At 41.4% G+C, this 24,337-nt stretch overlaps 2 protein-coding genes and 1 long non-coding RNA gene across 11 annotated transcripts in view; 1 reads left to right on the plus strand and 2 right to left on the minus strand.

Annotated features, from left to right (window-relative positions):
• Positions 1-24,337, minus strand: part of LOC138761791 (SPATS2-like protein) — a 165,751-nt gene that overhangs the window by 37,266 nt on the left and 104,148 nt on the right. For all 3 annotated transcript variants that reach the window (XM_069934526.1, XM_069934525.1, XM_069934524.1), the window contains one exon: positions 12,489-12,547. In XM_069934526.1, coding sequence (XP_069790627.1) covers positions 12,489-12,547 — 59 coding nt within the window. The remainder of the gene's footprint in view (positions 1-12,488; positions 12,548-24,337) is intronic.
• On the minus strand, positions 13,466-17,357 carry LOC138761793 (uncharacterized). Its single transcript, XR_011356513.1, has 3 exons — positions 17,072-17,357; positions 16,020-16,151; positions 13,466-13,911 (listed from the first exon to the last, which is right to left on the minus strand). It is a non-coding gene; the product is annotated as an uncharacterized lncRNA (long non-coding RNA).
• Positions 17,434-24,337, plus strand: part of LOC138761792 (uncharacterized) — a 39,819-nt gene continuing 32,915 nt past the window's right edge. For 4 of the 7 annotated variants that reach the window (XR_011356510.1, XM_069934529.1, XM_069934527.1 and 1 more), the window contains exons 1-2: positions 17,434-17,675; positions 23,684-23,878. The gene's annotated coding sequence lies outside the window, so the exon portion shown is untranslated. The remainder of the gene's footprint in view (positions 17,676-23,683; positions 23,879-24,337) is intronic. The other 3 variants (XR_011356512.1, XR_011356511.1, XM_069934528.1) reach the window with 1 other exon arrangement.

A 24,337-nucleotide genomic window follows, 5' to 3' on the forward strand; every position in this document is an offset into this window, starting at 1 on the left:
AAATGCACTGGAGAAACTGTGCTGAGGGTGGCACAGTCCAACAGTATTATAGCACCAACAACCTGAATTCAAATCCAGTGCTGTCTGTAAGAAGTTTGAATGTTCTCCCTGTGTCTGCGTGGGCTTCCTCTGGGTGCTCTGGTTTCCTCCCACCATTCAAAAATGTACCAGGGTTGTAGGCCAATTGGGAGGCACGGGCTCATGGGCCAAAAGGGCCTGTTACCGTGTTGTATGTTTAAAATAGTGGTTCTCAACATTTTTTTTTTCACTCACATACCACTTTAAGTATTCCCTATGTCATAGGTGCTAGGTAAGGGATTGCTTAATGTGGTATGTGGGTGGAAAGAAAAAGGTTGAAAACCACTGTTTTAATCATATCTAACTGACTTATGTGTTCCGTTTCATAACACCAAAGGAAATGAGCCAATGACAATTTTTCTCAAGCAAAATATTTCAGTAACAATTGGGTCTAGAGCAGTGATTCTCAACCTTCCCTTCCCACTCACATCTCACCTTAAGCAATCCCTTACTAATCACAGAGCACCAATGGCACAGGGATTACTTAAAGTGGGATGTGAGTGGAAAGAAAAAGGTTGAGAACCACTGGTCAAAAATAACAGCAGATCACGCAGCATCCATGGGAAGTACGGCTAATCAATGTTTTGGACTTGGGCCCTTCGTCAGTTATCTGACTTTCACTGGACGCTGTGTAATCTGCTGAGTTTCTTCAGCACATTTCTGTATTGCACTTGACCTCACCATCTGTAAGCTTTCTTGTTTGACTTGGGAAATTCAATCTTCATGCCAATGGGTTGCAAATAACCTAAATGCAATACAATTTGGGTCCTTCCGATTTGCATGTAGCCTCTCTGCAGCTGTGGAGAAGGACAAGTACAAAGATGTTGGTGTGGTATTGGAAAGGAGAATTAAAATGATATGCAATGGAAGCTAGAAATGGCCATTGCAGATTGTTTACTGCATCTAGCCCTCATAATGTCATCTCTTGTACAACTGTGCATAGATGAAGTGACTGTTTTGCAGAAGGCCTGTACCCTGTCCAGTTGCTTGTCTCTCCTTCCCATTGCTGCCTGTTGTAAGGTAAAACATCATGAGATGGGAATGTGTAAGGAGTTACCCTGTGCAGGGCTGTAACAAGAAGGGGAGGTGTCCTTGTACTCCTGTTAGGTAAAACATCATGAGATGGGAATGTGTAAGGAGTTACCCTGTACAGGGCTGTAACAAGATGTGAATGCATCCTTGTACTTACAAGATAAGAGAGACATTGATGGATTGAGAGGCAGGAAGCTAGCAGGGAAAGGATAGCAACAGTTTTAGTCATTGGACAAGTAATGATATGATGATGTTCTAAGCATGTATCCAAGGGTATAAAAAATCACCATTTTGCTGATAACGGCAGAATGCATTCTCCGACTAACATCGTTAGTCGCAAGTGTTACAATCCGGTAATAAAGAACAAAGAACCCTGGTTTCGACTCAGTCTGGTGTTTGTCTCACTCATTCATGAACAAAGCAGACCTAACACTGTGCACCTAGTTTTCTTTTCCTTTCCCCTCCCACACAGGTTCCGTCTGCCCATCATCCCCTCTCCATCTGGTTCCATCTGTCACCACCCAGTCTCTGCCCCACCTCCTGTTGTAAAGTTGCATACTGGAATCTTTTTTGATTCAGAGGTTTAAATGTTGATTTCTTTCGCCTCCACAGATGCTGATTGACCCTCTGAATTCTTCCCAGTATTCCATTTTTTTGTTCCAGCTTCCAACATCTGCAGGCTCTTTTGTCCAGTGACGAGTGGTGTTCCTCAGGGAATGGTGCTGGGACCATTGTTGTTTGTCATCTATATCAATGATCTGGATGATCACATCGTAAATTAGATTAGCGGTAGAGGTGTTGCGTGCAGTGAAGGAGGGTTTCAAAGCTTGCAGAGGGATCTGGACCAGCTGGGAAAAATTGGCTTAAAAGTGGCAGATGGAATTTAATGCAGACAAGTGTGAGGTGTTGCACTTTGGAAGGACAAACCAAGGAAGGACATACATGATGAATGGTAGTGTTCTGAAGAGTTCAGAAGAACAAACAGATCTGGAAATACAGACACATAATTCCCTGAAAGTGGCATTACAGGTGGATAGGGTTCTAAAGAGAGCTTTTGACATCTTGACCTTCATAAATCAAAGTATTGAGTATAGGAGTTTAGATGTTATGGTAAAGTTGTATAAGGCATTAATGAGGCCAAATTTAGAATAATGTGTGCAGTTTTGGTCAACTAACTACAGGAAAGGTATAAGAAGGCATAAAGAGTGCGGAGAACATTGATTAGGTGATGCACTTTCAATAATTCCAAAGACTAGAAGTTACCTGACTGATAGGCTTTTATTACTATAAACAGAAGACACGTCTCATGTTGCTGACCAGAGAAGCGAGCTTGTTCTGGGGGAGGGGTTATGGCATTATTACCTTTATTTGGAGAATCAAGGGGGAGGAGCCACAGGTACAATCAGTAAGGGGCAGGCCAGTCATACACAAACAAACAATATTAACAGTGGTTGCACCGCACCAGGATGTTGCCTGGACTTCAGGAACTGAGTTACAGGAAAAGATTAAACAGGTTAGGACTTTATTCCATGGAGCGTAGAAGAATGAGAGGAGATTTGATAGAGATATTTAAAATTATGAGGGAGATGCACAAAGTAAATGTAGATTGGCTTTTTGCACTGAGGGTAGGTGAGATACAAACCAGAGGACATGGGTTAAGAGTGAAAGGTGGTGGGGGGGGGGGGGGGGGGAAAGGGGAGTCATGTGATTCAGAGGTCATAGGACTTGCAATCCCGACCCTCCAGGGAAACAGAAAATAAAATAATATTTAAATGAAGCAAAACAAAGTAAAAACAGGAAGAAACATTGTAAGAATAATATACTTACCTTTTAAGATGCATCCACCTTAAAACCATCATTGGACCGTTTGGTAGCATCTTCAAGGAATTTAAAGGGAGGCCTCCATCATAGAAGGAACCTAGGACTGGAGTTGTGACAAGGTCCCAACGGAAAGCTAAGAAAGAGGAGATGCTTGTAGATGCATTCCTCCTGAAGACTGGGAAAAATGGCATTGGACAAGAAGGAAGTGTGTCACACACATGCCCGAATCAGCAGGTATGTGCAGTTCATTTGAGGAGATACTAAATTTGATAAAAGATTTAACAGAATGCAACTTCATGCAAGGAACAGAAGAAGCCAGAAGGTGAAGGTGAAGAAGAGAAACAAGAAAAGCAAGAGTAAGTTAAGTACAGAATTATACAAAAGGCTATAGGGGAGAGAAAATTTGAAGAGATTCCACTTGAGGGGGTTGTAAGAGAAATGCTGCCACATACGATGGAAATGAAGGAAGAAATACTGTATCTGAGGTCTAAAGTAAAACACATGAATACAAAGTTTATCAAGCTGACAGCTGACATGGAAAAGATGCAAGATGTGGGTAAAATAAATCATAAGGTTAAAAAAGTGGAATAAAGGTTGAAAATGTACAGGCGAGAGTGGGAAATTGGAGAACGATTATAGTGGGATCTGTTGAAAGGAAGAAATCTTTGAAAAAATTGATAATGTGGAAAACTTTAGTATAAAAAATATTAAAATTATTGGATTGAAAGAGGGAGAAGAAAAATGAGATACAATTTGATTTCTACAAAGATGGATTACAGTTCTGGGGGGGTAAATAAATTTGTACAACAGTCTTTTGAATTTTGTGCTTGCTTGATGTTACCTCAGCGCACCACACTTATTGAAATTGAAAGGGGACATAGAGCCCTTTGGTCACGACCATAACTGGATGAAAAGCCTTGGTCTATAGTGGTTAATTGTTTAAAATATCAAGATTAAGAAAAATATCTTAGCCTTGGCACCTGAAAGAGCAAGAACAAGAAAGAACCAACTTGAATACTATGGATCAAAGATGTTCTTCCACCTCATTATCTGTACACAATTGCTGACCAGAAAAAGGGAGTTCAATTCAGTTAAGAAAACCCTTTGGGGAAAAAAGCTTACAAGTTTGAACTCAGTTTCCAAGCTACATTGAATATTTCATTACCTGATGGCAACAAAATTTTTTTAAAAACCCAGATTTTAAACAAGTGGCAGAATTTGTAGAGAGATAACGCATTAATGAATTGAAGGAATGAGATATGTTTATTTCATTGGTTGATGTAATATAATTATTTAGGTTGATACATCGAGCCTCTGACCATGTGCTTTTTTGTGCCAGATGCCGCATCCTAAACAGTAGAAGGAGATGGTGCCATATATTAAACAGTGCTGGGGGGGGGGGGGGGGGGGGGAATTATTTCCTTCCTACTTACTTATTATCAATTATGTGTTGAGGATTTTTTCCTTTTATATCTGGATTTCAAGAGAAGTTGGGAGCAACTCAAATGATTTGAATTATTGGAGGATAGTTTGGGTAGATATAAAGAAAGAATATATTGATATACATTATTCAAATGAAGAGGTAGTTTATTTATAATAATTTTAATTAATTGATAAGGAACACTAAGAGATGAAGAGATTAATGTGAGACTACTTTGTAAAAGGGGTGCCTGTATTTATAAATCAAATGCTAATTCAGAGACTTCTTTTATATAAATATATATGACATTGTACTATAAAGATTACTTCTGGGCCAATCTTCACTTTTTTTGCTAAATCTATTCTAATCGTTCTAGTTCTCATCTTTTTCCCCCCTTTGGGGGTTTTTGGGGGGGGGAGGGGAATGGGGAAAAAAAATCAAACACAATGTAATGTATATTTAGAACCTTGTAGTTGACTACATTGTGGATGAAACTTTAAAATAAAGTATTCAAAAAAGAGAAAGGGGAAAAGTTTAGGGGCAATTTCTTCACACAGAGAGTGGTGGGAGTGTGGAACAAATGGTCAGCTGAAGAGGTGAATGCAGGCTCAATTTTAAAATTTAAGAGGAGTTTTGACAGGTACATGGTTGGGAGAGATGGAAGATGATGGTCTGGGTGCAGGTCAGAAGGATTAGGGAAAAAAGTGGTTCAACCCAGATAGAAGGGCCAAAGGAGCTTTCTGGGCTGCAGTGTTCTACGGCTCTTCATAATTCCCAGAGCCTGTAGGCCTCACATTGATCGCACAAATGGAGTGGAAGCAAGTCACCCGAGGCTCTGAGACACTGCCAAAGAACAAGAGTATCTATGACAGCAGCTTGCACATGGGCCAGAAACTAAAACAAACTGATCAAAAGATTGATAAGGATATGTCATGGCAGAGGGGTCAGAATATGATTAAGGTTGGAGGTAGAAGAGGGCAGAAGTTAAAGAAAGTAGGGCTCAGCATCCAAAAGAGGTGACACAATTCAGGAGACCCCACACTCTGTCTTATAAGCAACAAATGACAAATAAGGTAGGTCAGAAGGGTTTAGAAGGCAGTGGGTTGCAAAGAGACTGAGATTTATCCCATTCCCAGTATGATCTTGGGAGTGATGTGCAATTCCAGCAAGGAAATGTTAAGGACCAATGAAGCACAACATATCCAATTTTATCTTTTTCATAGATGCAGCATAATTGAATGTTTTGCTTTATTGTGCCCTGTGTTGGGAGAGTTGAAATAGCTAAATAAGCCTTGTTGGTTTAGCAGAGGTCAAGAATGTCAAAGAGGGTAGAATATTCAGAATGTTCAAAGTTGTTACACTGAAAGTTGTCTAAATTAAACATGTGTTAAACCAATTGCCACAATCCAGCAGTTGTATTTGAGTTTGTGCTATCCATTAGAATCTCATCAGAGAGTTGTAGTTTAAATAACCAGATGCACCTGAATACATTTTCATGGGAAGTTTTCATGGACTCATGGTCTTCTGGAGAGTTAAATGATGAAGCACATTCCATTGATTGAATGAAGTAAGTGTTTGGGTGAAGTGAATCATGAAAAGTCTGCACATGCCACAATTGAATTAAAAACACAATGTTGGAGAAATAGTAAAGATAAAGATGTATAACCAACGTTTTCGTCTTGAGCCCTTCATCAAGATACAAGTTTGGGTGATCCCATATCTAAATATTAGTGCAGGATCCTTCAAAGCAATATGAATTACAAGGATACTTCACCCATACAAAATAACAAAGGGAAGGTTGAATTATGATGACAAATAATCTTGAGTAAACAGGAGAAACAAAACTGAGTTATTTAATCCACATTCAAATAAACCTCTGTACTACAAAATGTTATACAGCATGTAATACTTTCCTTCGCTTGAACTGCAAATAAGATAACCTTTAAAAAGCCACAAGTAATTTGTGCATTTAATGAGAGATTAACTGAATGCCGCATGAGACAGCCAGCTGGCGACGATTATGAAAAATTTGTTTTAGGAAAACATAATGTCATGCCAGGAATACATGGAAAGTGAAGAAAAATTTGGAAAGAATTGCCAAGGAATTGAGCCGGGTCAACTAAGGATATGGTGTCATGGCGCCGGCATGTTTCTACTGAATCTGATCAGGTAACTGCATTGACTGCTTGTTCATTTGCTCAAGGAAGCATAACTTATGAAAGAGGGATTCAGCTGCACCAAATAAGCAACTCTTTCAGGCATCAGACCAACCAATGGGTATAAAATTGCTCAGGTACAAAATGTCTCAGTAATTCCATCTCTGCGTTGAATAATACATCATCACGGTGGTACAGTAGTCCTTCTTTCCCAGAATTTCAAGTCAAATAACGCATTCATTCCAAATCCACTCAGAAAAATTAAGTGGTAGGAACTGAACCCATGGTGCCTGTTTTATTTCAAGATTAAAGGCAACCTCAAATGTCTCTAAACCACTCTCAAAGGACACCCAGCATTCAATGATCTGTCAGATGGCTTTTCAGCTTAACATGGCACATTGCCTGCTCTCATCTCCTTGTGGTCAGAGCCTCTTTGGATTCTTAAATCATGACTCTTTTCAAATTCTTAAATCCTGTCTTGGCAAACACCACAATTCTTAGATACATAAGAATGGTTGCTGGGGATCCAATGAGAGAGTGTATTCTCATCTCTGAAGGATGGTGTCTGCATTCCCTATTATGGATTCATATGCATCATTCCTGGATGTATCACTGAGATACTTGCCTCCAATAACTGAACTTGAGGAATCTAAGTCAGCCTCCTCAGCCCCTGGTTCTGAACCCCCAAAGCTATTAGGAAGTTGAGCATTCAAGACCCTTTGGAAGCCCTGTTCATCATTGGCATCCTCACAAGTCCCAGAACCTGGTTTCCACAAGCTTACCGCTAGCAGCACTAGGTTTGGTGTGAGACCTTTAGTTGCTGAACCCATTGCTACGGACCGCCACCCTTTCAGGTCCTCACCCAGGCTTCTTGTTGGTGGGGTGGGAGGTTGAGTAAACACCTGAGTGGGCATTCTCATGGTGCCCCATGCCAGTCTATTGTTCTCCCAGAACCCACAACTCACAGACTGGGTTGCTGAACTGCCATTCTTGGGCATAGACTTCTGTGGGCCTTCGATGTGAATAAAATACCTTTGGCCCCATTCTACATGACGTTTCTTCTTTCTTCTTTGGCTTGGCTTCGCGGACAAAGATTTATGGAGGGGTATGTTCACGTCTGCTGTAGGCTCGTTGGTGACTGACAAGTCCGATGCAGGACAGGCAGACACGGTTGCAAGGGAAAATTGGTGGGTTGGGGTTGGGTGCTGGGTTTTTCCTCCTTTGTCTTTTGTCAGTGAGGTGGGCTCTGCGGTCTTCTTCCAAGGAGGTTGCTGCCCGCCGAACTGTGAGGCGCCAAGATGCACGGTAGGAGGCGATATCAGCCCACTGGCGATGGTCAATGTGGCAGGCACCAAGAGATTTCTTTAAGCAGTCCTTGTACCTCTTCTTTGGTGCACCTCTTGTCTCGGTGGCCAGTGGAGAGCTCGCCATAGAACACGATCTTGGGAAGGCGATGGTCCTCCATTCTGGAGACGTGACCCACCCAGCGCAGTTGGGTCTTCAGCAGCGTGGATTCGATGCTTGCGGACTCTGCCAGCTCGAGTACTTTGATGTTGGTGATGAAGTCATTCCAATGAATGTTGAGGATGGAGCGGGGACAGCGCTGATGGAAGCGTTCTAGGAGCCGTAGGTGATGCCGGTAGAGGACCCATGATTCGGAGCTGAACAGGAGCATGGGTCCGACAACGGCTCTGTACACGCTGATCTTTGTGCGTTTGTGACGTTTAATCCTGTACAGAGCCATCAGGCAGGATGGCCGAGCAGTAGGACCCTGCGGAGGAGTGCCAGAAGTCCATTTCCCTCCTCACAGTCAGCACCAATGGCAGCGTTGAAGTTACAACAGCTGCATCAGCATTGCCATTTGCATTCCTCTTGTCCTCACCTACCACCCCACCAACCTTCACATCCAACACATCCTCCTCTGCCATATCCACAACAAGTGGCATGACGTGATCTTACAACTAGTTACATATTCCCCTCTCCTCCCCTCTCTGCCTTCCACAGGAATTGCTCCCTCTGTGACTCCCTTGTCCACTCCTCCCTCTCCACCAATTGTCCTCTTGGCACTTATCCTGTATTGTATGTGGAGGAAACGTGGCCTCCCCGCCTGTTTAGTATATGTGTATTGTGGGTGCTCACTTGTTCTCCTTGTCTGAAACTTATTCAGAAGTCACATCACCTGTCAATCAAGATTGGACTCAGGCCACCCATTAGTGCACACCTTGCTGTTGGCTAATTTAAATCACCTTGGGTCATTATTGGCTGGAAGCACAGATTAGCACTGTATCTATGCACAGCACATTCTTTCTCTCTGCCTCATGGTCCAAGCCCAAGACCCTGCACCATGCCAGGTCAGTACTGTGGACATTGCTGAAAGTGTCTTGGGTAAGGTGTGCACTGCACTGAAGCTGAGCCGTAGTATTGAGATAGATCATTACTTCCAAGGAGCCAAACCCCCATTGGTTCAGGAAACTGAGTGTGTGTAAGTCCCTGTTTGTAGTGTGCATTCTCAAATGTGTAAGCATGTCAAGTAGAAGTTCACTTTTGTCAGAGTCTAACCTAGGTCCTAGGTGAATGTCTACATCATTATTTAAATGAAATAGTAATCAAGTACCATTTATCATTCTCCCCTGTTGGTCTCTTGTGTGTTAATTAAAGTTCCTTGTGATTGTAACAGTTGTGTCCAGACTCATCTGTGAGCACACCGAACCTGATACTCTTCCCAACACACCTTGTGACCACAGGAGATGCTCCAGTTGCACCCACACCTCCTCCCTCACCAGTACTCCAGGCTCCAAACAGTCCTTCCAAGTAAAACAACATTTCACTTGTGAATCTGCAAGGGTCATCTAGTGCTCCTATTGTGGTCCACTCTACATCAGAGAGCCTGGATGCAGACAGAGATTTGCTTTGTTGAGCACCTCAGCTCTGTCTGTCACAATAGCATTGATCTCCCAGTGGCCACCCATTTCAATTCCCTGCTCCAATCCCTTTCTGACATGCCTGTCCATGGTCATTGGCAGACTGAGATCACCTGCAAATTGGAGTAACAGCACCTCATCTCCTATTCTGGGCACCCTCCAATTGGCTGCGGAGAACATGCTCAACAGAGGAAAGGCACCTGAAGAGCCACAACAGACCTTCTGCCCTTGTTGGCCCTCCAGGCCTCACCTGCCAAGTATGTGGCAAGTAATGCCCATCAGGGATCGGCCTGTACAGCCACTCTCCAGGATGAGCATACCAAACACCACAAATTGACTGAAAGGAGTCATCATCATCCAGGTGTGATTGTGCCCCTGTATCTTCTGTCTATAATCTCTAACAATTCCTTCACACAGTTTGTAGGGAACAGCAGGTGGACATACTTCTCACAAATGAAGATGTTGAGGATGCCATTGGCTTCCCTAACTATCCACATTCTGCAAGAGGAGCATGTCCCTGCCCTGGCTGACATTCCCACTCTCCATGAAATAGAGACAAAGAAATAAGAAAAGTCTGCCCTTACCTGTGCCTCCTTGATGAAGTCTTTTTGTTCCTTGGTAGGGTTGTCCTTACCTCAGTTCCTGCACTACCACCTCAGCTCTTCTCACTGAAGCCTCCTGAGTTAAAGACTCAACTTCGAACTTAAACTCTGGTCCACTGTGGTGAGATACCACTAGCCTACTGCAGGGGGCGATCTCTGTACTTGCGGGAAGATCACCAGAGTACAGACCACATCTGGCCGGCAGTCAATCAGCCGACCTGAATAGACCTAACTCCACCTGGCCAGCTGTCAATCAACTACCCAGGCTATAGCCCTAAACCGTCCCATCCCGAGCCAGTCACTCAGGAGCCATCAGTACAGCTTCCACTGTAGTAGAAATTTTTAACTGAATAAAGCCTGTTGTGCAGTCTTTCTAGAGTTTTGTGTCTGCTTACTGCTACAGCAGTGCATCACACCCACACATATTTCACCCATGATGGCCGCTCCACTTTTATGTCTCATCTATTTAAACAAGCTTGTTCTCATCCTCTCCCACTCTAACCCCCCCCCGCCCTCCTTTGCTGGAAAATAACTTCTCAGTGCATTATTCACTTTTTTTTTAAACCTATTAACACGGGTCAATTTGACATATTGCCTGATTTTTGCTTCATCTATAAATTGAAATATTGTATTCTCTATCCCAGCACTCTCCAGATAATTGATTTGTAACCATTAAGTAATTGTCTTCACCCCAACTAGATTGGGGGACCCTACTAAAGAATTCCATTCAGTCAGAAATATTTCCATTCACGCCTACTCACTGCTATCTATACCTTCACCAGTTTTGTAACTGTTACTCTCTTCCCAAGTGCTTCTTTGATTCAAATGAGAAGCAAGGGAAGAAATACTTACGTTTCACCTTCAAAATTCCCTTGATTGCTTAATCAAGACACTCAATCAAACTTGATTTTCCCTGAATAAGCTCACATTGCTTATCCTTCATTTCCCAATACTTCTCCAAGTGATAATTAATTTTGTTCTTGACAATGATCTACATTAGTTTGGAAATAAAATAACTACAGATGCAAGAAATGACAGCTTTCCTACCAAGGATATCAGAGTGAAGATTACATAAAAAGCAGGTTGAATCATTTAAAATTTTAATTTGTTGAAAGTCACTCAGTTTCCTAACAAATAATGTTTAGCATGTAAATATTTCTGAAAGAAAATAACTGTAGTTATTAAGGTTCTTCCTGAACCAACACGTGTGGTAGAACCAGACTGCAATCAAGATCAGATTTGTGGACAATTGAATCTGGAGACTAAGTAAAAGAAATGCTAAACAAGAAGCATTGCCGATTTATGGGTAAAACTCCCTTTATTTTATTAGTGTTATAGCAACAGTTTTGAAATATCTAGCTTAAACAAGCAGAAAGTCAATCCTATTTTCCGTTGAACATGTTTAATTTCCTGGCTTCCTGTTAATAGGAGAGATTTATTGAAAGAGAAATAAATTAATTCTGTGTACATGAAGCAGCAACTATAATTGGAGTCAGTTGTTAAAGCTGTTGGTTGCCATTGAATTTTCAGAGAACCATTTAAAAAAATCATTAAAAGTTCATGATTGCACAGTCAATCAAATTCTGAAGCTGTGGCTGGTTTTGTTTATAAAAACGTTTGTAGTAGGCAAAATCATTGTCAGGAAGCTTTAGCCTGCTGACTAACATTGACCACAGACTGAGGGAACTCAGTGCCTATGGGTTGAGGGTGGAGGGAGCGGCTTACTTATGGAATATCCAGTTACCTGAATTCACGTGCACTTAAACAGCTGACATGTTTAAAAAAAAATTAATGATATACAAAACCTCAATATTCCTGGAAATATGTTAAAATCTATCAGCGTTTCTAATGAAAGGTTATTGACCTGAGACAAGAATTCTGCTTTTCTCTTCACAGATGCTGCCTTAATTTGCTGAGTATTTCCAGGATTTCCTCTTGTATATTTTAGATTCCAAGGGTTCATGATTTTTTGAATAGATGACCTTGTTAGTTTATGGCAGTCAGGAATGCAATGGGATCATTTGTTTCCTCTTTCTAAATTACTTCCAGTTCATTGCCTCTGGTCCTCAACTACAAGGCAGGCCACAAATTTAGATGCTTTTTTTAGTAACTGTATATCTCACTGACGTATCTGGGAAAGGATTCAATGCTGGATAATGCTTCCACATCAGTGCAATCTGAAACTTGAATTCCCACACAGATCACTCACCTGCTAAAGCTGTTGAGGATATACAGCTAGTGCGAAATCCCAGTCACATGTGGGACATTATTACTGATTTTGCTTCGATTGTACTTCTCTGACCAAGGAATACTAACAAAGTGATTGGTTTTACATGTGACCAAGACCTTTTCTTATCAATGTGTAAAGAATTGAATGTCCAATAATAGAAAAGCCTGAGAAAACCGTTTTACTGGCCATTTATCCAAACAACTGCAATGAAAGAATTCTTTTACTTACCAGCTTCCTTTTTGACTTTATCCATTTCTGTCATTAATGCAACCTCCCGATCCATGATGCTGCAACGTTAAAGACAAGGACGTCAGGTCTGTCCTCACGAAGATTTCTGATATTCATGCTGCTTGATGTAGGAATGAAACCAGCAGCCTGTGCAGTGATTTTACACTTGAAAAATCTGGTCCTGAATTGTTTCTTATGCTGACTCCTGGGCAAACAATGCACATTTTCTCTCTAGTAAATCATTTTCTTTGGCACAATTTCACCTGCTGGCCATCTCCGGTCTGCTCACCATCTGGATTTGTAGATATGCCAGCCTTTCATTGGAACAACCTTTCCATAAACATCTGAACTCCCTCCGTTATGCCAGTGCTACTGTCCTACATTTTAGCTTGAAGTTTAAAGTACTCATCTTTATTTTCAAGTCCCTCATACACCACCTACTTAAATTCTACAGTCTCTTCCAGCCCTGCAAGCTTTTAAGGTCATTGCACTCCATCAGTTCTGGTCTCGGCAATTCTTGATCTTATTCATTGGTGGCTGCAAGCTCGGGCTTTGGGAGTTCCCACCTTAGAATGCAAGATGTTTCTTCAGATCTCCTTTTGTTCAAGATTTAAATCCTTTAACCTTTTATGCCTTTCTGTGGCTTACATTGGAGGTGGTTAAATAATACTCTGATGTAAAGCATTGGGGGTTTTACTTACAGAGAGCCATTATATGCACACAATTGTAATTGCAGCTATGAATGAAAGATACCATGGAAAAACTGTATAACATTATTCATTCCAATGGAAGGATGTGAAATAAACATGCTGCCATTTAATGCATGTAGAAGACTTAGTAGCTGCAAAATGGTACAGGATCGCAAAACGTGAAAAACCTATGGCTAGTCAGGCAGCACACCAAATGTATGCTATTTTTTCATTTTAACAGTTAGAGCATTCCCTTAATGCGAAACGAGTTTTCTTTCAAGTATTTATTTTCAGGATCCAACCACCAATGACAAAGGCAACTCTTATTGTTCATCTCTCATTGCCCTTGACGGCTACAGTTCTGGCTGAAAGTATTCTGACAGCGCTGTTTATATCCAGCGGTAATGATGGACTGGTGATAAACTGCCATGTCAAAATGGAGTGCATCTTGGAGGGAAACTGGATAGTGAGGGTCTTCCCCTATGTTTTCTGCCCTTGTCCATCTTGATGGGAGAGGTCATGAATTTGACAGATGCTGTCAGAGTAAATTGGATGAATCACTGCAGTGTATTGCAACTACTGTGCACCAGTGGTGGTAGCAATAAATGTTTAGGTTGGTAAATGGATGCAAATCACATTGGTTGCATTGTTCAAGATAGTGTCAAACTGCTTGAGTGCTGTTGGCTCTGGATTAAACCAGAAGAAAGGACAGTATTCCATAGCACTCCTATCACCTGATTGAGAGAAAAAGGCCATTAATGCAAATACCCAATACCATTTGTCCAGCCTCTATATCTTAAAGGGGAAGCACATTGTGGCTGGAGTAGATGCTAGGAGGCATTTTACACGAAGAATATACTCCAAGGTTTTCAGGCAATGCTGTGGACCCCTTGGTGGAGAGGGGAAAAGGAGAAGATCATTTTTAAAAAGTGCTATACTCTTGAATGTTGGATTAACTCAGCATAGAACAATTTAGTTATTGCTTGCAAGGAATAGGCAACAAAGTACAAAACGTGACTAATTTAATATGTATACCATTACTATGTCCCAAATATTATGGTGCCCTGAAATGAAGGAATTATGCATAAAATTACTACATGGTCAAACTAAAATGTACACAAATAACCTTGAATAAAATCCAGATTGTGTTCTTTAATCACGTGTATTGTTTGAATACAAATTGAAAACTGTGGAGCACAGGGGAAATAAAGGAAAAAGTGCCTTTGTCCCAAACATTACAGAGGGCATAGTATGTACATTAGTATAATGTACAGATGGATCGGAATTCTTATTTGCTGCAGCCTAACATCACATACATTAAATTACCACAGTATGATAACACAGAAAAATAGATAATAAATATAAAAGGATAGTCTGATAAATAGTTAGTTATGGTAAAAAAGTTGCAAGAAAAAGGGATAATCAGAATAGTGCAAACAGATATTTTGGTGGTCCCCTAACTAGGTCCTAACCAGACTCTCAGACCCTCAAACTCTTTCCTTCCCCCCTCACATTCCAAACACATTCAAGGTTGAAAGTCTCATCCACATCTCTCAGCTCTCATGCACTGCAAGCTATTTAATTCCACAAGATTGACTGACACATTTCCCTTGCTCCTGTAGGACAAGATGACTGCAGAAGTAAAGAGAGGGACAAAAGAGGCAGTGGCACACCAAGTGCGGTGGCCGAGGGGGGCAAATGACGGCGTTCTCATTGCTGGCCCTACTTATCTCCCTGCACACCCACAATCTGTAAATCAAGTTAAAGTATGCATCTCCTACTTTGCTGCCTGCCTTTCTCCAATCTTACCTTAGTACCCTTCTCATTTTAAAGACCTAAATATTGCCATTTGCCCTGGACTATGAAGACTCACTATCATTTTATTTCCCACTTGAATGTACCAGCCCCTCTATAGGCAACCAGACGTTATGATGGTTTGGTAACAGAAGTTTGCTCATAGGGAATTCAAAAATCACTAGCAAATATCTAGGATATGGAATAAAATATTGCTTTTGTGAAAAGTACGTGAAATAAAGTAAATAAATAAACAATTTCTGACTCTTGATACTGGACATGCATAGATGGAGCAGTTTTGTATTCTCGAAAATCATGAATAGAATCATTTTCTAGGTACACAAGCCACCTTCCTGAACTCTCCCTTCCCTGACTCTTTACATGGGGACTATCTGAACTGAGTGCTAACAGACAGCTCAGCACTCTCAAAGCAGATGAGACCCAAACAAGGTCATGTATAATATGATGAGAATGTTATATGATACGAGAGTTTATTGCCATATATACAAGTGGACGCAGGGTCTGAGTGGATAAGGGGGGGGGGGGGGTCTGAGCGGATGCAGGGGCCTGTGTGACCTCAAGAATGTGTGGACATGGGGGTCTGAGTGAAGGGAGCTCTGTGAATGGGGGTCCGAACAGAGGCAGGAGGGTATTAGGTTTGTTGGGACTAACATCCTGATGGAGAAGCAATGGCTCCACACAGCGAGGATCTACTCTCCTCTCACCTGCCTCCTACCCCAACATTCAGCTGACATCCGTCACCCAACCATTTCAACCTGCAGCTGTCCACACTAAAGCAGTGCCATCCTTTGTGTTGGCTACTGAAGTCCATGCCAGCTTAACCTCATGCTTCAAGCCCATCTAAAAGAATAGCTATCCACTAATCCTGTGAAACTACTGTGGAGGAACTCCAGGGGAGAATAAAATCCCCACAGGACAGGCACAATATGATTTCTTGTTAATAGAAGCACCACAATTTGACTCATGAATTTAGTTTTGAATGCTTATTTTGAGCTTTCATTTATTTTTGCTTGTTAGCCAAACTCACATTATTAATCAGTAGCAGATGGTAAGCAAAGACCGAGTCATTTGGTGAAGAGGGAGTTGGGATTTCAGTCCAGGGGAATTGCACTTGATGAGTTTTCAAGGAGAACTCGACTATCCAGTTCTGTGGCCAAACCTGCAGCAAGAACACAACTAACATTTTCTGCACCAAGCAGCTGTTCGGTAAAGGAATTTCCAGAGTCAGCTTCAACCAGGCCTGTCACCCAACTGTTACCATTAAGAGCCCACTGACATCATTTCTCCTCCCATATTGCCAACAACTCCCCCACTCCAATTCCCCTGCCACCACCCTCCTACTATATGGGGCCATTTGCAACGTCCGGCTAACCCACTAACAAGTATAATTTTGACAATTGAGAAGAAACCAGACAGCCAAGTGGACACAGAGAACATACAAACTCCACACAGTCAGTACCTCAAGGTCAAGATCACACCTGGGTAACCGGACCCCTGAGGACACAGTGCTCAATGGTGCCCCACTATGCTGTCTGTTTAAACAGAATTTCAATAAATTTACAACCCCAACTTGCCACAAGGAACCAAATATTCTGAAAGGAGACAGGGCCACTTGTGTATTTGCTGAAATGTAACTATCTCCCTCCCCAAACTAGTTTTAACTATTCACAAGAATAAAATTCACAAGATAGGAACAACCTCAGCTCCAAATTCTCCAAAATGATTAATAATCAATCTTTAAAGTCACAAAAGCCATAATTTGGCTTTTTCAAATATGGAGCTAAACCCAGAGATATTTTTTTCAAATATATTTGAATTTTTAAAGCTCTATGAATTCTGTTTTTGGACACTATTTACCATGGATCATTCCACATCTTATCCTTTTAATGCGATCTTAAAAATTCTTTGGAATATTTTATTTATAATTTTTCAAACTCAGTGTCAACAATCCATAATAATCCATTATAATAAATGTATATAATTTTCCAATTATATACAAGCTTCACCGTTGAGTCCAACTCACCCCATCCCCCTCCCTTATCCCAATATATCCAGAGACAAAATTAAATAGAAAGTTACCCTAAAAAGAAAGACCACAACAATAAGTTAGTCCTCGTCCCCTTTTCCTGTAGCATTTTACAGTGTCCCTTCACCTTCCAGACATATTCGGGACACAAGGACCAAAAAGTAAAAAATTCTTACAACAAAGTAAAAACAAACTCAATGAAAGAACAGAAATCGTAGGATTCATCAGGACGCAACCGCTGGCCTCCAGGTCTTTAAATTTTCATGACTCAACCCAATTAAGATAGTTTGGCGGTGTGAGCAATGGAAGAAACACGGCCATGTTGAGGGTCATTAACAACTGTTTTTATTCAGATTCAGCACGCCCCTATAAGGGCAGCATGAGCTCAGTCTCCTGGTGCATTGTGACATCATAATCACTGGCCAGGGCGTGTGCTGGAAGGGATGCTGGAGTCAGAGAGGAACCTCTGACAATGCCATTTCCCCATGGCTGCCCCATCACGTGGTGATACAAACGGGGCCGGTTCGCCATGAGGATGTGTGCCACCACAATAGATGGATTGCACCCCCCCCCCCCACCAAGGAGTGGGTAGACAGGAATGGACAGAGCAACAAAACACAAGGAACTCCACTTTTTCTTTACCCCTGGATAATGCAGGTATGGTTGCCAAATTTTAAGATGTCATCAGATTTTCCTCTTTAATTGTAGATAATTTTCTCCAGGGGAACACAGCTTTGATTTCCACATTCCAACGTTCAATGCCCAGATGAGAGTCCAACTTTCAAGCAACCACTATGCACTTGCTGGCCTCCGCAAAGCAATCAACACAAATTGGATTTGAAATTTGGACAGCTTCCTCGTAAGCCTTGATGTTTCCTAACAGGAACAACTCTGGGTCCTGTGGAAATTCTTTACCTATGTTTTTTTTTTATTTCTAGGACTTGTCTAGCTCTACCCAAAAAAGTCTCACCTTGGAGCATAACCAGGTTGAGTGCACAAAAGTTCCCATGTTTATACTCCACCTAAAACAGCGATGTGAAATTTCTGGCTTAACCTTGTTCAATTTCTGCAGCGTATAGTACAACTGGTGTAGAAAATTATACTGTGCCAGCTTGTATTGAGTATCGATAATTGAGGTCATGCTGTTACGACATAGGTCTGACCAGCACTGTTCATCAATCATTACACCAAAATCTGACTCCCACTTTTGTCTAGACTTATGAAGATCTGGCTTTGAGCTTTCCGCTCGGAGTAAGAAATATATTGCTGTCATAAACTTAGGTGTGCTCCCCTTTCAAATCAGGGCCTTCATGACACTGCACACTGGTACGACCTTAGCTGGACCTAATTTGCCCCTTAAAAAAGACCTTAAGCAAAAGAATGTCCTGTTTGACAAATCATATTTATTTTTTAAGTTGTTCATCACAATCTTAAATTTCAATCTCTATAAATGTAGTTGAGTTTGTTATGCATAAATGTTGTACTGTAAATTATGGGGAGTGAAAATACTCATCTACTCTCAGTTAGAATAAAACAATAAAGGTTCAGCAATCATTGGGAAGATAATTGGCCTTAAATGATCTGGAATTAGATCTAAAAGTTGGAAGGCTTTAGCCCAAACTCTGATAAACTTGATTTTACAAGTGAGGGGAAAAAAAAATCAGGAAATCCCTTTGCCAATTTATGATCCGACATTTCAGCACAAAATGTTCTTGGCACTATGCACAGAATCGTCACCTTAGATTGAGGGCATGGATCCAAACAACTATGGAGCTGAGGCAGTGTAGTGAAAGGATTCAGCAGGGACTGAGACTGACAGTCAATGAGACCAGCATTAATGAGTACACTGTACTATTGAAAGAACTAACATTCATAAATGGTTGCATTTTACAAAATCTCTTTTCAATGATGAATAACTCCAGCCGTGAATCATTTCTAGAACTGCTGTAGATGATCTTTCCTTCCATTGACTGAAGTGGAATTATTTAACCACATTACTGGACCAAAGAAATATTGCAACAAGGGTGGCTCAATCAGTCCTTTGAATCTGTTCTATCCTGAGGTGTGTACCTGCTGCATATGGTTCTTCTCTATTTCTTTACAATTTAGAAGGAATTGCATTCAGCTCATTAAATTGATGCTGATTCTTAGAGCAACTCCATCAATGCCTTTTCCTCAATTATTTTCCCATAACTTATTCTCTCACCCAAGACCATTACCACTCTCCACATCAGACACTCCAACCTGCCACTTATACCAAGGACAATTTAAAGAAGCCAATCAGCCAATCAAGCAGCATACTTTTAATGTGGGAGAAGCCCGGATTGCCAGGATTATGGAGAGTCTACGGAGATTACTGCACCGTGAGCAAGAATTGAAGGCAGATTGTTGGAATCATCAAGCAGCTGCACTACCTGTTGTCACACTGTGTCACCCATCTTCATATCTTGATATACTTAACAAAAGAAAATGTGATATCATTTGTTCCTGCGGCCATAGCCTTTTGGAGGAGATTTGGGCCATAGTTCCTGATTTCACTTCTTTCTTGCCTGCAACTAGATTGGGGATTCCCAAAATAAACATTTTCACAGCTGCTGTCCAATTAGATTACATTTTATTTTAAATACATTTATTAATACAACATTGCCTTCCAAATGAAGACATGATATGCAGCGGTCCCAAAACCTTTAATTCCTTATGACATTTACTCACTGGATCAAAGTCCGAGAATCTTCAATCTTCTCCCTCACCTCGATGACTGCACACCACCACCTTCTCAAGGGCAATTAGGCATGAACAATTTCATCTGGCTCAGCCTGTGAAACTCACATCCTTGAATGAATAAAACTAAACACAATGAATTTAATCAAATGTCCCTTCATTTGCCTTCATCTCTCACCATTAAGAAATACCTTAACTTTCATTTCTCTGGATCACATTAAACACCAGCTATTTTACACTTGCTCACACACAAAGCTTGTGCATGTCCAGTGATATCTTCTTGCCTCTGGTTAAACAGCCTATGGAGCCAACCAACTCCATGTCATCCTCAAATCTGAACTTGCATCCCTTGGCTGTACCATTCAAGTCTTTAATATGTATGCAATGAAGGCTTTAGTACAAAAGATCCCCAAAGAGCACCATTGATCATTACTCTCCAATCAAAGAACTGACTGAAAAATATACACGTCAATATTTCAGGATGAAACAAACATCTTAGACACATGATCATGTGTCCAAACCAGGGACATGGAACAAATCATTTCTGAAACTACATGCAAGATTTATACTGTCAGACTGAGGGTTAGTCTGTCATTTTGAACAGAATTGAAACTTTATGACAACAGGAGGTGTTGCAGACCATCTTCTTAATTCAGTAGTATTAAAAAACTCTCTCTCTGGAACTTTTGGTAGAGTTTTTGCTTGATTTTATTTAATTGCAATATATTTCAGTTCCAGTGCTTTTTTTTTTTTAATTTAATTGCAATATATTTCAGTTCCAGTACTTTTTTTTCTGTCCTCTGGCTCATTCGGTCCTGAATGCACACGTTCCTCTGGAAACCTGGGATGCTGTCTGGTCAGCTCAAGACATTTCAGTCTTTTGTTTCTTTCTTTGGCTTGGCTTCACGGACGAAGATTTATGGATGGGTAATGTCCACGTCAGCTGCAGGCTCGTTTGTGGCTGACAAGTCCGATGCGGGACAGGCAGACACGGTTGCAGCGGTTGCAAGGGAAAATTGGTTGGGGTTGGGTTTTTCCTCCTTTGTCTTTTGTCAGTAAGGTGGGCTCTGCGGTCTTCTTCAAAGAAGGTTGCTGCCTGCCGAACTGTGAGGCGCCAAGATGCATGGTTTGAGGCGATATCAGCCCACTGGCGGTGGTCAATGTGGCAGGTACCAAGAGATTTCTTTAGGCAGTCCTTGTACCTCTTCTTTGGTGCACCTCTGACATGATGGCCAGTGAAGAGCTCGCCATATAACACGATCTTGGGAAGGCGATGGTCCTCCATTCTGGAGACGCGACCTACCTAGCGCAGTTGGATCTTCAGCAGCGTGGATTCGATGCTGTCGGCCTCTGCCATCTCGAATACTTCAATGTTAGGGATGAAGTCGCACCAATAAATGTTGAGGATGGAGCGGAGACAACGCTGGTGGAAGCGTTCTAGGAGCCGTAGGTGATGCCGGTAGAGCACCCATGATTCGGAGCCGAACAGGAGTGTGGGTATGACAACGGCTCTGTATACGCTAATCTTTGTGAGGTTTTTCAGTTGGTTGTTTTTCCAGAATCTTTTGTGTAGTCTTCCAAAGGTGCTATTTGCCTTGGCGAGTCTGTTGTCTTAATACTTCCCAAGTTATTATCCATGCTTTCTCTCCTGCAGATGGAAGAGCTTCTCACATAGAACATTCTAGCCCATAAATGTTGGTCATCAGGTCAACTTGTTCCAATCTAATTCTTGTATGAGTCATTCCCTGCCCACTTCTTTATTGAACTTCACCTTGAATATACTTACTCTGGAAACATGGGACAGAAGCACACCGTTCACCCCAACCAGCTCACATCAACACTCTGCTCCACTGCAGTCTCCTCATTTTCCCATATTGAAGTTCAATCTTCAATTGCCTCTTTCCAGAGTTCCGGTTCTCCTGAGATACAGCAATACTACTTACCTCAACAACTCCCTGTGGCAGTGGGTTCCATATTCCCATAATTCTTGGTGACAGAAATTGCTTCTGAATTCCATACGGAATTTCATGGGGACAGTAGAATATCAAAGGCCTCCAGTTCATTCTTTGTCTACTTTATCAAAACCCTTCAGAATATTAGCCATTATCCCTCAACTTTCTTTTCTGAAGACAAACAGCACCAGTTTGTTGATCCTTTCCTTATATCCATGCTCTCTGATATCATCCTTGCTGATCTCTCTCCTGGATTTCTACATCCTTTTTCTAATATAGAAGTGAATTGTGGGAGCTAAACAACTTCCAAGCATAGATTTAGCAATGAATCGCCACGTATCAATTACGTCCTCAAAAAAACCCCTTAGTGCTGTTTGTATGCTGGCTGCAAAACATTTGACTGGAAGTCGATCCAGAGGATCATCAAAACAGCCAAGAAAATCACAAGGTTCTCCCTTTCCTCTATTGATGATATCTGCTGGGGGTGTTGCTTAAATAGGTCTAGCACGCAGTACCTTTGACACACTACCATCAATAAGAAGGTATGAGAGCATCAAATCCAGTCTGGCAGGCTTGGAAGTAGCTTCTTCCTGTGGGATGTGAGATTGATGAACAGTATCATGTAAGCAAGTAATTCATCCCAAAAACATTTTATATATTTAAGTGATATATTTATGGACATATGTGTTTATTATGCGCTATATGTCTGTTTGTGCACTATGGTCCAGAGAAACATTAGTTCGCCAGGCAGTCAGATGATAACAAATGAACTTGATATTTGTTGACATTTGTGTAAATCATTTCCTAAATCCCTTCATTAGAAGGCTTAATTTGCTTGTTGCCTATGAATTCTCCTTGGCATTGGATCTCAGAGCTGAGTGGAAGTGTCACCTGGGTGGCAATTTTTAATAAATGTATCGGATTGCCTGCCTGGTGCTGGAAATATGCAGTGGAAGGATTTAAGTACCATTGTAGTGTAAGAACTCTGGGTGGTCGTCCTTGGTAAGGACGATTGCAATGTTTTTGCAAAAGGAATGAATATTTGATCACATGAATATTGTCTGGTTTATAGATGGGAATATTTAGTGTGCCTGCGCCTGGGTGTCCTCAAGTGGCAGGGACTCTGACTCACTGTGTGGTAATAGGAACTGAAGAAATAGGAGTAGATAAAGGCTGTTCTGTCCTTCAGGTCTGTTCTGCAGATCTTCAAGCTCAGACACTATATCTTGACCTACCCCCGCATCCCTTGATTTCCTCAATATCCAGAAATCAGCTGATCTCCATTTTGAATGTCATCAATGACTGAGACTCGACATTTTTCTGGAGCAGATGAATTCTAAGAGACGCAATTCTTTGAGTGAGGTTAAACAAGAAAGCTTGTGAATGCTGGGGTCAAGTGCAATACGCAAACGTGCTGGAGAAACTCAGCAGTTCATGCAGCATCTATAGAAAGTAAAGGGTAACCAATATTTTGAGCCTTGGCTTTTCATCATGTAACCCAGTTGATGGGCTCATCACTTTTATCCACTTTGCTGCTAAGTTTCACCCTAATCTCAAATTCACTTGGTCGATCTCTGGCAACATTCTCCCTTTTTTCGATCTCTCCCAAAATGGAAACAGAGAAAAACTCTCTCTAGGTATCTTCTATAACAATGGCAATATGGAGAATGTAGCGATTAGTGCAATGCTATTATAGTGGCAGTGAGGCAGATTCGAATCTGGCACTGTCTGCAAGACATTTGTGCGTTCTCCTCATGCCTCTGAGGCACCGGTTTCCTCCCACCCTTTAAAAATTAAAGGGATTGTAGTTTAATTGGATATTTGGGCTCATGGGCCTGAAAGGACGGTTATTGTGCTGTATGTTTAAATATAACTCTAGATTTCTTTTGGATGCCATGTGACCTGTTGAGTTTTTCTAGCACATTTCTGTATTACATCCTTGAGTGAAAGTTTTTCTGATTTTCAATCCTGAATGGTCTACTCCTCATTTAGAGATGTGGAACACCAGTTTTTGGCCCCCAAGTTTACCTGGCATCTTCACTGCGGATGGAGGCCAGCTCTCATTCCTCTGTACTCAACAGAGCAGAGGCAATGCCTGCCTCGTATCTCATCTTTGGCAGAATTACCAATAACCAGCCTGGTGAACCTTTGTTATACTCCCTTTATAGCTTGAATATCCAATCCGAGGTAAGCAGATCAAAATTATACACTAACATTCAGGTCCTGTAAAAATATGGTAAGATGTATTTAATCTTAAATACAAAATCCTCAGCAATAAATACCAACAAACCATATGCCTTCCCCATTACCCTCTGCACCCATTTATTAACTTGCAATAGGTTTCACACAACTCTTTAATCAGCAACAATCCAGAATCTCTCTCTGTGCAAAAATGTTCAGCATTTCCCTTTTGTTCTACCCAAGTGGATAACCTCATTTTTCTGCACTGCATTCCATTTACTGCATCATTTCCCACCCACAGAGTTTGCCAGAGTTGGTATGCCTGACACCAGACTCCGAGACATGAAACAGACATTCTGCTATCTGAAGATATTAGTAGGCCAAAAGAAAAAGCAAAAAAAAATCTTGAAGGAAGGAACCCACCACTCCCCTACCCCCCACACTGGCTCACTGACTGGGTAGATC

This window comes from Narcine bancroftii, chromosome 4 (genome assembly GCF_036971445.1).
Source record: "Narcine bancroftii isolate sNarBan1 chromosome 4, sNarBan1.hap1, whole genome shotgun sequence".
Taxonomy (NCBI): domain Eukaryota; kingdom Metazoa; phylum Chordata; class Chondrichthyes; order Torpediniformes; family Narcinidae; genus Narcine; species Narcine bancroftii.